Below are 13722 nucleotides of genomic sequence, written 5' to 3'. Positions count from 1 at the left end.
ACACTTTTCCATGTTTTAAACAGAAAGGGACACACAATACTAAAGAACAACAAAAAAAAAATCCCTTCTCAATAGTAGAACTTTTCTTCAGTAACTATGGTTGTGTAAAAAATAAGTAATCAGGCTAATTTTGTAGTGGCTGACCAGAAAGCTAAACTTAAAGTTGAAATACTTTTTCTTGTTATGAAAACCTGTGACCTGTGCAGTCACCTACGATTGACTACTTTACAGTTCTTTTGTCCTGTTTTTATCTCCTGACCTTTTCTGTTAGTACTTTTTGTTTATTTACCATTTTAAACATCCAGGATACAAGACACATCTTTAAAGTCACTGAATTTAAATTCAGCACATATTGACAGAAAGACATTACAAACCAAAGGCTGTAGAAAACCTTCAGAGAAGTGGCTTGTGGATTCTGTTCATCATCTAACAAACACATGATCACATTTCAAAAATCTGCCTCAATTTTGGCAGTACTTTTAACTCTCTCAGAGCTCCAAAGTTATGGTCCCTGCCTTAAAGGCTCCCTGTACAGATAGTTGGAGGATTCCCCCAGCACAACAGAGAAAAACCTCTACCATGTCACATTTTTGTTATGTCTCTTATAAACAGAACATTTCACATTCTAAAAAAAAAAAAATAAAAAAAAATAGTGAAGCGGGAACCTAATATAAAACACACATTAATTTAAGACTTGAAAAACATTCCTGAACTGTGATTCATTCATGCACCCTTTAACTTCCACACCACGACTTCTGCATTTTCCTCTCTGGCTTTACTAAGACCAAATATTTATTTGTGTTCTAGACTAACATGATCAGTACTCACAACGTAACAATTTGAACCATCTACGCCATATGCTCTAGTGCCTTTAAATAAAATATCTCCTATTCAATAAAATGTAAAATTACAAGTTTATTTAAAACACTCCGTTCTTGAAAACTAGTCTAATGTCAGAATCTCTCTACATGCACTAAAAATTTGGGCATGTACAGCTTTTCCAATCCCTACTGACTGCAAGTGGATTACTAAAGAACATACCCTGGATGAGGGTTTGAGAAACATGGGGGTTTTAATATTAGTTCCACACGTATGTTTTGATAAGAACAATAAATTCTAGTTGGAAAGCCAGGACACTTTAATACTCAAAGCTGTTCTGTCTCTTCATAGTCATTGCTACCTTCCATTTTTCACCATACTCAAGGATACAGTATACTGATGATGCTGGATATTGTCTACAACTAGATATTTCTTTAAATTCTGCAAGGTAGCATGGGTTTCTTATTTGAACTGCGTATCCTTAAACAAAATCTTAAATAACATTGCTGAATTTGCAAATCAGTGTCTCTTCCTTACAAAGTACTAGTAACGCTAAAAGTAGTTAACATTTTCAGAAGAATTTTCAAGTAAAATCCCTATGCAAGTAGTAGTTGGTAGTTAAACACCAAGCAGGACTTCTAGACAAGGCTGTCATACTTACACTATTTGGTTTCGATCTACTTCTGGATTTTTACCCAAGGTCGAAAACTACAACTGTGATAGACCTAAAAGGTAATATTAGCTTTCTTCTCATGTGTCAAGATCACTGGTTCAGGCAGATTTTTAGGATAAACAGGACAGAACTGGTACATCTTGGATAAGCAACATCATTAGCATGGAAACAATATTTAGAACTTTCACTTCTTCTGGAACGACAGCATTAGTGCCCACTTTTGTACCTGTCACAAAAGCAATCCACCTATCTTGGAAGAGTAAAAAGTAAATTGTTTTTCCTCCAAGAAATAAAGAATTTTCTATTACAACCATTTAAAGCAATTCTCCATTAATTTAATTGTTTTTACATTTACTTAAGGAACACAAACTAGAAAACTCCTAACATTTTACTGCTAGGGATAGATAAATACACCTACTTTAGTGTGTGTGGTGTCTGCACATTATATACCTGTGGTAAGCAGCTGTTAAATTCAATACTCTCCTCAAAAGCTTATGTTGCCAGTGTGTAGGAGACCTGACCTCCTGGCTAGAGCTATTGTGCTGACAATCTCTGGCAAATACGTGCACTTCCCTCTTCCAGCCTTAATATACTGCTCTCTTCATGCCTTCTCTCATAGAAGTTATATAAAAGGGCTTGGTGGCTGCGCAAAAAGAACACCCTGCAATTTAATTTTCAGAGACTTGACCTAAGCCTCCTGACCAGATATAGCCCAAATTATCACCCATGTAGCTCACAGTAGTATCCAGATTCCCAGGAAGCTCACAAGCTCTCCTATGACATGTAACAAGATACATACTCATCACATGAATAAAATCATAGATAAATCTCCATCCATGTAATGAGTGTGTCTGAATATCCTTGTATACTCACTCCTTCACACTGGCACATCTCCCACGGTGGTGGTGAGGAGGTGTGCCTGCCTGATACTTTTCATTCCCAAGATGTTCAACCCTCAGCTGGCATCAGTAAAAACAAAATGTTAGCACTGCTGTTTCATGTTACAGACAGACTGGGGCCATGAGACTGGGAACATCTCCTGCTCCGAGTATGTTTATCCTGAATAATTCATTAATATGTAAATATCTCATTTAGATAAAATATCAACTAGATAGCTAGAAATGAGCTAGCTCCAGAAATGGAAACTGGACTAACATGATAATCCACCCATGCTTGTTCATATTCTTCAAAGAATTCAGACATACATGGCTGTGTGGGGATACCTGCACTATTATGGAGACATACCAACAGTGCAATTTCCTCTGCAGGGCAAGAAAATTCTTGCAGGACAGGTGAAATTCTAAGGTTCCCCAGCTCAGCAAAAATTCTTAACAAGTGAAAGAAAGAAGTCTTGTAATATAGCTTCTTCAGCAATGAAGATATTGGCAAGAAAAGAAGGTATCACTTCTATAGCTTTCCTTGAAGATTTCTTGGAAAAAAACAGCTGGCTTTTCAAATGACAGTAATGAACCAACATATAGGTATCTCATAAGAAGTGTAATCAAATCACGTTTTGATATAGAACAAACAATTATCTTAACTACTGTAGACTGGAATTTGTAAGTTCACACTTCTTTATTAAAGAGTTAAATTATAAAGTTAAGTTATAAAAGTTAACACAATTATTTATGCCATATTAAACTCCAGGAATCTCTGCTGTAGTAGTAGAATAAGTATTAAATTTCAGCTGCAGCACAGTTACAATCAGTAATCTCCTTATCCACACATAGAATTAGAATGAAAACAAGCTAACACCCAACCAGAGCAACTTTAACTGCATTAGTAGTGTGATAAAAGCTTTTAGAAAATATTTTTTTTTCTTTTTTAGGTGTTAACATATACAGTGCATAGCACAGATCTAATGAAGATTTTTTCCATGTTTGACCACCTCAGCAAATGCCCCAAGCCAGGGACCTAAGGATATGAAACAAACAATTCAACAGTGACTGATAATCATTTATACTCTCAAAAGAATACCAGAATTTTTGCACAGCTGCAAAAGAGTGATTTTAGGTTCCTCTTAACTCGTTGAGCTTCCATGAGAAAGAGAAATGCTAAGAATTCAGAAGTAAAGCAAGACGATATAAACCACAATTATGCTAATATTTCTAGCCTTGTGGTAAAAAGGACCTTAGCAAGGTGGTAAAATTTTTATATATATGAGAAATATAATCTTTAGATCAATTAGATGCTTAAACTACAGAGTGCTATGCTAGTGTAAAAGTAATGCCAATGCTACTACAAAATAAAAGATGTGCTAAAATTCAACAGTTATTTTTCAGACACCATCTGCTTTTTCTTTCATTCTTTTCTGATTTTGATCTGTAAGAAAACACATCAGTATCAAATGTCACTTAGTTCTTATTCAAACAGAGCAGCCCAGACACAGCGGCTGCACCAGCTGACTTGGCTGACCTAGGCCTAGAGTAAAAACAAACCCCTATAAATCACCAGATGTAAGCAATTGAATAGTGATCAATTTAATTAACTGAACAGCTTTCCAAAGTTTATTGTATTGTTTTAACCCTTCAGGATTGTTCAAGAAAGGTAACTTGCAATTTGTATTCAAGGACAGGATTTGGCCAGAGGGCTACATATTAATAGCTTTAGACACTTCAGATTCATTAGATTAGACACATTGATAAAACACAAATCCCACACACGAAAACCAGGTCTTTTCTTTTTTCTAACTAATCGTATGATAGTAACTGCTTTTCTACACCTTCCTTCCACAGTTTCTTGAAACTAAATCACATTAAAAAAATCCAACTATTTTATGGTTAAAAGATCAGGAATAAGATTTTCTTTAAAATCAACTTTTTTGGTTATGGGCCCTACATGCCTTTTACAACTTTATACTCATACAACAAATGAACATCAAGTAACCAGCTAATTTCTGCATGAAAAGCAATGAACATGGACACACAATCATGTGCAACGATTTAATGTATTAACTGTAGTCATAAAAAAATATGCCACACATTAAAATGGGCTCAAAAAAAAATTTTCAAGACATTGGCAAAACATCTTCTATCCTAGATACTCGATCTGAAGCTGCATCTCAAGGGGATTTCCCTGTATTGCCCAGTGAAATTTATGGAATTCTGCCATGATTTAACACATCAGGATCTCAGCCAAAATGCATAATGACGGAGTGTAAGTCTTGTTTTAAAGACAGCACTGTACAAGTTTGTGTAACATTTAGAGATGCTTGTACAGTGCCTAGCACAACAGGACTGAGGCTTCCAGGCACTACCACAACATAAATTAATTCTAATGCAGTCTTTGTATCTGAGAAGCACAAAAATAACAAGGATTATGCTCAATTATTCACATTTTAAAGAACTACTAAATAATATGACATAATCAACTTCCTAACCACAAACTGCTCTATTTCCAATTATTTTACTTTAATCTCTGTAATGCACACATTTCCATGAACCCTGTAGAGTTAGTTCTACTAACCAGGGATAAGAGTAAGATCTACTTACAAAGATAGAAGAGTTATATTTGCCGAGACTGGTCCCAGATCTGGAATGATCTCCAGTTCATTGTTGTTCAACTTCCTATTAATATTACAAAAGGGAGAGTTAGCTTTTATGTTAATCAGAAGTACATACATTGGACTTGCTAAACTGTGTCACCTCAGAATTAAAAAAAAAATTCCAGTTTCACTTAATCCAAAATATCAGAACAGCAAGTATCTTTGTTGTTCGAGCAACCACCCCTAAAGAAATAACTATACAATTAGCATACACAAACACAGGTTGGGTATTTTTTGTTGGGGTTTATGTTTTGGTATGGTTTTTAATTAAGACAAATTAACTTACACTTCCTGAAGACTATGAAGGTGATCCAAGATACTGGTCTTGATTGAAGATAATTTGTTGTGACTTAAGTCCCTATGAGGTTACAAAAATAAACATCCTGTCAGTTTTGCCATACAATGCCAGGTAAAGCAGTACAATTTCAATCCAAATTATGTTCTCACTTGTGTCCAAGTACCTAAGAAGATTTTTTTGTATTAGTAAAATTCTAATAGAAACTCATTTGCTTATACACGGTATAAATACACAAATGCAAATACCTTGACCACTGCTAGCAGTGTCAAAGAAATTCCTGGTATCTCTGAACAATATAGAACTGTTCACTAGAATGTGCATAGGACCCTGGAAAACATCTTAAGATTTTGATTCAAATACACCAACCACTCTCCCACATCCCTCACAACAGAAGATACGGCTATAACAACCTCTTTGTTACTTTAACAAGGAAAATTCAAAAAATAATAGTCACTGCAGTCTCATTCTTTGGGTTAATCATAATATTTCACTCTTCTCACCCATGTCTCAAAAGCAATCCACAGCTCAGAAACACAGGAGGACTGCCCATAAATTGCAATTGTATTTTCATGCTTCCACAAAATTCAGGACACCATTACCACATAACCAAATTTAATGGAGATCTTCAGAAATAGCAGAAGAAAAAAGACATAGCGAGGTCTAATTAATTCCGAGTTTTAAGATGTCAGTATACTAGCGATATTAATACCACATATAATTACACTTGAAGAAGTAGCTTGAACACTTAGCTTGTGCCATGTTGTACTGAAGATCCCCAGTATACACTGAGGCAGTTTATCAGCAATTGTTAGCACCTTTGTAGTGTTTGCTACCAAACAAGCCAGGTATTAAAAATGCAACACTTCTTGCTGACCACAAGAAATACTTTTCCTTACAGTGCCATGCATCTTTATGCTCAAACAATTGACACCGTACAAGAGAACTAAGAAATTTTTGCTGTAGCCTCAGAAGTACTGGAAACAGAAATAAGAGTGACTGTAAAGTAAAAGACAGGAAAGCTAACTGCAGGAACACAAACCTGCACATCTCCAAACCTCTGCACAAGTGGTACAGACTCACAACTCATCTTGTTACCATGACTAGCTCTGTTGAAGGCCATCCCCTTCTCAGTCACTCATCCACCAAAATGGGCACTTTTCCTTCCCCTACTACAGATTATCACTACCTCACCAGCATCAATCCAGCCATCTGCAGGAATCTGTTCCAAGTTAAAACACTGCATTTATCCGAGCCAGCTAACAAAAACAACATTATTTTTAATGAGTTCTTAAATTCACTCCAGTAAGTGTCTGTAATGCAGACATATAAAGAAATTAATCAGCACACCCAGTACTGAGCAGCTGTAGCATCAGGTAAAGGGTTCTTTAAAAAGCACCCTTTTGAAAAAAAAATTGCTCACAGTCCATGATACTTTTCCCCATGCTAATTAAGCACTAGAGTGATGCACCATACCTGCGGTCCTCATCAAGCCACACAGGTATGAAGTGTTATTTCAAGTTGAATCTATGAGGAAACTACACAATTCCTCATTTTACGGGGTAAGATGACTCAGTACAGTCATCCACGCTGAGCACACCAAACACAGGCCTGACTGCCACGGATGGGTCTACTTTCCGCCCTCAGTTCAGAAGTGAAGAAGGCTGATGAACAGCATATCCCTGCTGCACACAGACCAGAACTGGCTCAAATGAAGCCAAGTTCAGGGTCTGTGCTAGGCATTCTGCTCTGTGACTAAGCCCTGGAAACCCACAGATCCACAGAACTCCTGTTTCCTTGCACCCATGACTCCCACATCCTCAGACACAGGTGTAAAGCTGCAATCCAGCCAGGCACCTATGTTTCCTTAGCAGAACATGTGGATAGTAAAACTCTGGTTTAGATTCTTCCAACTTGTTCAATGTTGCCAGGACAGTTTCACTGTCACTTTTGTCCTCTCCTGCAGTTGGCAGTTAAAAAAAAAAAAAACAGTAATAATAAAAATTAAGTATAAAATATAATCCCAGGCATGTATGGGTATTATGAAGGGTACCACCAGTACTCAGCTGTAAGGTGTGCTCTGAGCCAGCCCATGGACCAGGCCCAGCGGGCTGCTGAGCTGTGGCACCAGAGCCTGGCTCAGGATAACAGACAGGAAAAGAGATGGGCTGCATTTCCTAAGCCAGAGCTGCACAGGAGTGCGCACAGGGCAGAGATGCAGGTGCGAATGGCATTTTCCAGAACAAAAGAAGGGGACTGAGGAATGGGAGAGAGCCACCTACAGAAGGGGAACACACTCCACCACCTTCATGTGGCCACAGAGGGGATGTTTTCAGAGACTTGGCTCTGGACTCAAGCACCTGATATACATCTGTGCCTTCTTTCAGGTGTTTAAACCCCTACAGATTTTCCTCTTAACAATGGAAAACCAATAGTGTCAATGTTTTCAAAAGCCCACTAATTTTAGTTTCACCATTATGATTTTCAGCTCTCCTGTATATTAGGTTAACCGCACTGAAGTTAGAGGACTGCATTCTACACTGCTTAAAAATCTAGTGAAAACATTCTTCTGGCCACAGACTGGAGAAAAATCCCGTTCTTTAACATCTGAAGGCATAAGCTGCACAGAATTTGAATTCTCACATTGCATTCTTAAGCATAAATACTGAAAAAGTATGCTGCTACAAAATCTAGACAGCAATCTAACTTGGCCCTTAAAGGCAGAGTAGAGACAGCTTTTCCCCTTAATTCAGTATTTGGCTTTAGTCTGTGGGGATTATAAGAACTATGCAAATAAACAGCCAAAATTCAATTAAGTTATGGCTGTTAGTGCCTAACATTACTGTTGTTCACACTTCAGACAAGACTTAGGAATCAGTAATTATTTCAACAAAGAGCTTTCAACATTAGCGCTAAAAACCTGCATTTCTTCATTTCACCTAAAAACTCTGCAAAAGGTTTATTTAAGGCATGTTTGCCTAAAGGACCTACCAGACAGTAACAGACGTGAGTAGATTTGTTCTGCTGGAGTTATAACATGCTAAAAAAAAAAAAAATCTGGCAGAGTCCTTAAACTATAAAAATCCTACAATTACAACCACTGCTGTGCATGATCACCACACTGGAGCCAGACACTTTCACTCATAGCTCAAGCTCACATCCATCTGGAGTCTATCAAGGCAACCGTGAGCGTAACTAACACTAGGTTTTAAACTACTTTTTTTTTGTGTTTGTTTTTTAACACTAAAGATACATTCACATTTTCCAAGTAGCACCTACTTTAGAAAATACATACATAAAAATTTCTTACGCCTGGTTTACTTACAGCAGGTTGTCAAACACAAGACAGAAAAAAAACCCCAAAGCAAAAAACCAACAAAAAATGCCCAACCCTCCAGACAATACTGAATTGCCTGTTTCATACAGTATATATACTTGTCTACCAATAGTTGCATAATATAGGTATTATAAATATTTTATTAAACATTACTTCAGTACTACTGGCATAGGAAACTTCATGAAAATTCAAGAAAAAAGGCCTTGCAAGTTACATTTTAAGTTCAATTAGAGTGGTTGGAAGTGAACCAAGAGTTAAAATATTTGCCTTTTACTCATAATCTAACTGAAGCTTATGCCTGTCGAAGTTTCTTAAACTTATAAGCACTGATCTGGCATTTTTTTTAAAATATAAAAATCTATCATCCCAGTTGCAAAGCTGTAAGTTACAACTCAATGCATTTCTCAACATACCTTAAAAAAAGTAAGAAAAAAATGCTGGAAAATTAAGTTCTATTTTTCCTTCACAGAAATGGAACTGACATTGTTCAAACATTATTACTATGTGTTTTCCATTTCTGAATTTTCCTTGTATGTTAAAACCTTGTATGTTAAAAAATTACAACGGGGGAGAAAATTCCCTCTGTGATTACTTTTGCTACTAGAATTTCAAAAGTCATAGAAGATAGAACAGAACACACACTGAAAATTCAGAAACCAGACATCTATTAAGAAATTCTTTATATCAACAGTAAGCATATATACCTGTTCTTCACCTCACATTTCTAATAGAAGTGATTGGACATTTAAGGAGAATTGCCTCCACTTGAGAAAGCACGCCACAGTTTTTACCCTCTAAGAGGGGGTATTTTGTTCTATGAAAGAAACTATTTTTTATGTTCCATTATGTTTGTATGACCATCTTTTGAAACTCACAAGTCTCAGAATTAGCTGAAACTTAACTCTGAACATCAATGTTTGTTTAATTAAAAACTGAAAGGAAGCCTAATGCGTAGAGGTAGAAGGCAAGTGCTCCTTCACACATTTTATAGATACAACTTTTAGACTCTAATTTAATTTACAACACTTAGTCACAATTATCATCTTCTTCCTTAGAGAACTCAGAAACCTGAGCCCCAAGTCAAATTTTAAAATGCAAATCCAGCAACAGTTCCTTAATCAGTCCCACTGGGGCCTATAGAGCTGCTAATTCAGCAGAAATCAGCAGAGCTGAAAAACAAAAAGCCAGGCTGTAGCTGTTTTAAGACACTGATCCAAAGTGACTCATAAATCAGCTTGCTATGTTCAAGCTTTAGTCTGGAAAATATTGAAAAACAGCTGTGAAAACCACACAGCTTTTTTTTTTTTTGCAATTCTGGTAGAGAACTAGAGGATTTATAAAATGTAAATACTAAAGATGTAATACAAACAAAGTGAAAAGCATTTTTCAGACTTTCCCTCCTGCCCCACCGACAGTTCTAGCATTCCTGAGTAAACCTGGCAAAGGGTACTGCAGTGCCAGTGGGAGTTTGCACACATGGAGGATGCTGGCCAATGCTCAACAGCCTTCCTCCTCCTCCTCCTCTAACAACACCACATTCTTGCAATATCGGGATACACATCCTGGAATTAAATGGAAATCCAACTTCAAAACTATCTGTACACAAAGACATTATAAACGTTAATCAGTTTTCAGCTGACTGTTACCTCTCATGAAGGCAAGGTCATAGAAGAAGGTATTTTTCAATAAAATCACAGTGAAGTTGGCAATTACAGTCTGTTTACACCCCACCTTATGAAGCCACTTCCATACAAAGCAGTTGACTCACACCCGCCATCAAGAAGGGGACATAACTTGGGCTCATTTTTTTCCCCTCCTTGTCCATTCTGAGGTCACTCTTATTTTGTTTCAGCAGGGAATTTGAACAAAAAAAGGCATGAAAGAATGCAGCAAGAGTTTCAAAAACCTGCTCTCCATATGGGCCAGTTCAGATGGGCAAAGGAAGGTGTAACGCCTAACATGGGCCTAGACCTTCTTGGGCAGAAGAGCTTTCACTCTCCTGCTTGGGGGTCTCGCCTGCTACGCTGAGAACGTGGTAAAAAAGCTGTTGTTTTCTCAAGAGGACTAGAAAGCCTGCAATTAAACTACTAGCCTTTGGCTATACCCACTATAGAGTCTCATGGAAAGCATAGTAGACATATAGCAATAAAATTCATAAACAGTCCTTTACAATTTGTAATGTGCAGTTTGTTGCAACAATAATCCAGACTAGTCAAACCTTTTTTGCATATGCAAAGCTGAACACATTAATTATCAGACTGCACAATCCCAGGTGCAAGCACAGGGGTAGCTGGAGGTAACAGACAACCCCACACTCTCCCTTGGTCTTATTAAGAGGGGAAGGAAGAAAGAGCTGGATACTTCTAAGGCATTTGTCACAAACAAAAGAAATATTTACACAAAAGCGGCCAGACCACATGGTTTGGTGACACCTACAAAGATGTACTTCTGTGAGTTTAAAAGCAAGTGACACAGCTGTCCAATGAGTAATCACAGCAGGGTTTCTTACAACAGACCAAAGCTTATTTATACAAGCGGAACTTATTTTCTCACACTTTTAAAGGAATGTGAACTTACATAAGGGCAATTTACACTACCAAGGGAATTCTAATTAGAAAAATGTCCCTTGTGCTAACAAAGCCCTGCAATGTGTTTTATTGTCTCGCGGGAACGTAAGTGGAAAAGATAAATTTGGATTACTGCTAACAAAAAATGCTTTTAAAAGCAAGTCTAAAAAAATTAAAAGTTCTGTGACTTTCCCTCTTTTTATTTACCACATCTGAGTTTTAACAGAATTGATGTATGCTAAGGAACTAAACTATAAAGCTTACATTATATAAAAAAAAATACTTGGATTTTGTCAGAAAACTCAACTGGGCATCCTGAAACAGTTCAAAAGAATAAGAGGGATGAAATATAATAGAAAGCAAAACCATTTGTTGAATGTAAAGCAGATCCAGTAGTAGATCCGTATGTTTCAATCACATAAGAAAAAAAAAAAAAGTTTCTTTCCCCTCACACTTTCCTATACCAGTCCTGGAAATAGTCAACTCCCAGAGCCGTGCCTGTGTTCAGTTCCATATGGTGTCAATACAACCATCCACATTTCATGAGTAAAGCAGCATGACCTCCAGACGAGGCAATTGAACAGAATTAGCCACAACTAATTGAAAGTCTTCCTGTTTACTTTAAAGCCCTTATCTCGATCTGCTTTGAAAACGTAATAGAAAATTAATACAACTAATATAGACGATCTTTCAGTGACAAGCGATTAAAAACAAATGTGAGAAGTTCCTCGGCCATTTTCAAGCTTTTAGAAAGCTCGCCGAATCTGTGCCTTTTCTATAAAAGTTTGTCTCTGAAAGTAACTTTTCCTCAGATGGCACTTGAGTTCGCGCTGCCCTGCGTTCGGCCACTGCGCGGTAAGGGACCGAGCGGGCCCGCACCAGCGCCAAAACCACCCAGGGACGAAGAGCTGCGCGAAGAAAACCGATAGGAGTTTCCCGATCAGAGTCAACGTGATGACTACTGAACGTTGTCCAAGAAAGTCAACAGAACTTTTCCTCGCTCTCTCCGACAATGAGCAGCATTCCCGGGCCCGAACTGCCGGGCGCTTATCGCCCCCACCGTCCGGGGCCGCAGCCTGCCCCAGGGGACGCTGTCCCGCTGCGGCCATCGGCGCCCTCTCCGCGCCCGCTAACAGCTCTGCCGCGGGCCGGCGCTGCCCTCTCCCGCACCTCGCTGCCGCCACCACACCCGAGCTCCCCTCAAAGCCCGCCCGTTCGCAGCCCCGGGGACAGAAGATGGCGGGCGGGCGAACGGATGCGGGCCGGTACCCCCAGCCCGCCACCCCGATACTCACAGCTGCACCGCTCCCCGCGGCAGCCGCTCGGGCAGCCGGCTCAACTCCAGGCGGCTGCAGACGACGAGGTGCCCAGCGCAGCGGCAGGGCGCGGGGCAGCGGGCGGCGGCGGGGCGGCCGCCCAGCAGCAGCGGCAGCAGGAGCAGCGCCGGGAGGACGGCGGGCGCCGTGCGGGGCCGGCGGAGCATGGCGGGCTCGGAGCCGCTGCCCGCGCTGCCGTCCCTGGCGTTTCCCCCACTGACAGAGCCGAGCGCGGCACGACCTCCTGCTTCTCAGCGCGGGTGGCGGCCGCCGCTCATGCCCCGGAGCGGCCTCTGAAGGGGGAAGGCGATGGGAGACGGGGGTGTAGAAAAAAGTAAAGACAAGAAAGCGGGAGGGGACCGCAGCGCCGCCACCGCCGCCAGCCACTCCGCAAACTTTCCGCCACCTCAGCCCGCCTCCGCGCGGCCGGGGGAGCCCCGAGCACGGCCCGCCCCGCTGCAGCCCCCTCCCCGTGCCATGTGACAGGCGCGGCCGGGCGCCGCGGGGCTGGGGTGCGGGATGGTGGCCCGGGGTGCGGGTGGGCCGGCATCGTGCCCCACTGCTGTCAGTCCTTGGCGGTGGCACCCCCGGGCCCCCGCCCCGGGCCACAGCACATGGCCGGCCTCGCAGCACGGCGGGCGCTGCTGTGGGATTTTGCTGCCGTCCTCGGTCTCTCCATTGTCGGGCGGGAGCGAGCAGCGGGCCCTATGTGCCCTATGCGTCACCCACCACACCCGGGCCGAGGTGAGAAGGCACGGGCGCCATGGCCGCGCTCGCGCGGAGTTTCCCTTGGCCATCACACCATGTAGCGTGTGTTGTGGTAATCCAGAAGCTGCTCCAGAGGCCCCAACGGCGTCCCAGCCAAGCCTGGGGTCACTGGCATGTAAAAGGTGAGGTGAGGTTAACTCCTGCCTTCCGGGTCCTACATGGCTAGTCCAGACACCGTAATTAAGCCCATTATGTTCCCCACAGGTTCCCGGCTCCAAAGGTTCAGGGAAGTGGGCAGGACGTACAGATTCCACATCTCTGAGGTAATTGATGTAATTTAAGAAAATACCTATTGTTCAAGTTCCATATGTAAGCCCGCACCCTGCAACGGATTCAATTACTGAAGGCTTCGCGCCCCCATGCTCTGCAGCAGCAGTCATCAAATTACTCACAAACACTGCTT

At 40.7% G+C, this 13722-nt stretch overlaps 1 protein-coding gene across 1 annotated transcript in view; it reads right to left on the bottom strand.

Moving 5' to 3' along the window:
• The window catches only part of LRIG3 (leucine rich repeats and immunoglobulin like domains 3), a 40892-nt gene extending 28174 nt beyond the window's left edge, over positions 1–12718 (bottom strand). The window contains exons 1-3 of the mRNA XM_088055638.1: positions 12531–12718; positions 5323–5394; positions 4984–5058 (exon numbers count right to left, since the gene is read on the bottom strand). Coding sequence (XP_087911764.1) covers positions 4984–5058; positions 5323–5394; positions 12531–12718 — 335 coding nt within the window. The remainder of the gene's footprint in view (positions 1–4983; positions 5059–5322; positions 5395–12530) is intronic.
• Positions 12719–13722: the final 1004 nt, after the last annotated feature.

Source organism: Pseudopodoces humilis, chromosome 5 (assembly GCF_049639895.1).
Source record: "Pseudopodoces humilis isolate 2021_Gansu_Grassland_sample_001 chromosome 5, ASM4963989v1, whole genome shotgun sequence".
In the NCBI taxonomy this organism is placed as follows: Eukaryota; Metazoa; Chordata; class Aves; order Passeriformes; family Paridae; genus Pseudopodoces; species Pseudopodoces humilis.
The sequence above is the reverse complement of the archived record's forward strand: the minus strand, read 5'-3'. Positions and strand labels throughout refer to the sequence as shown.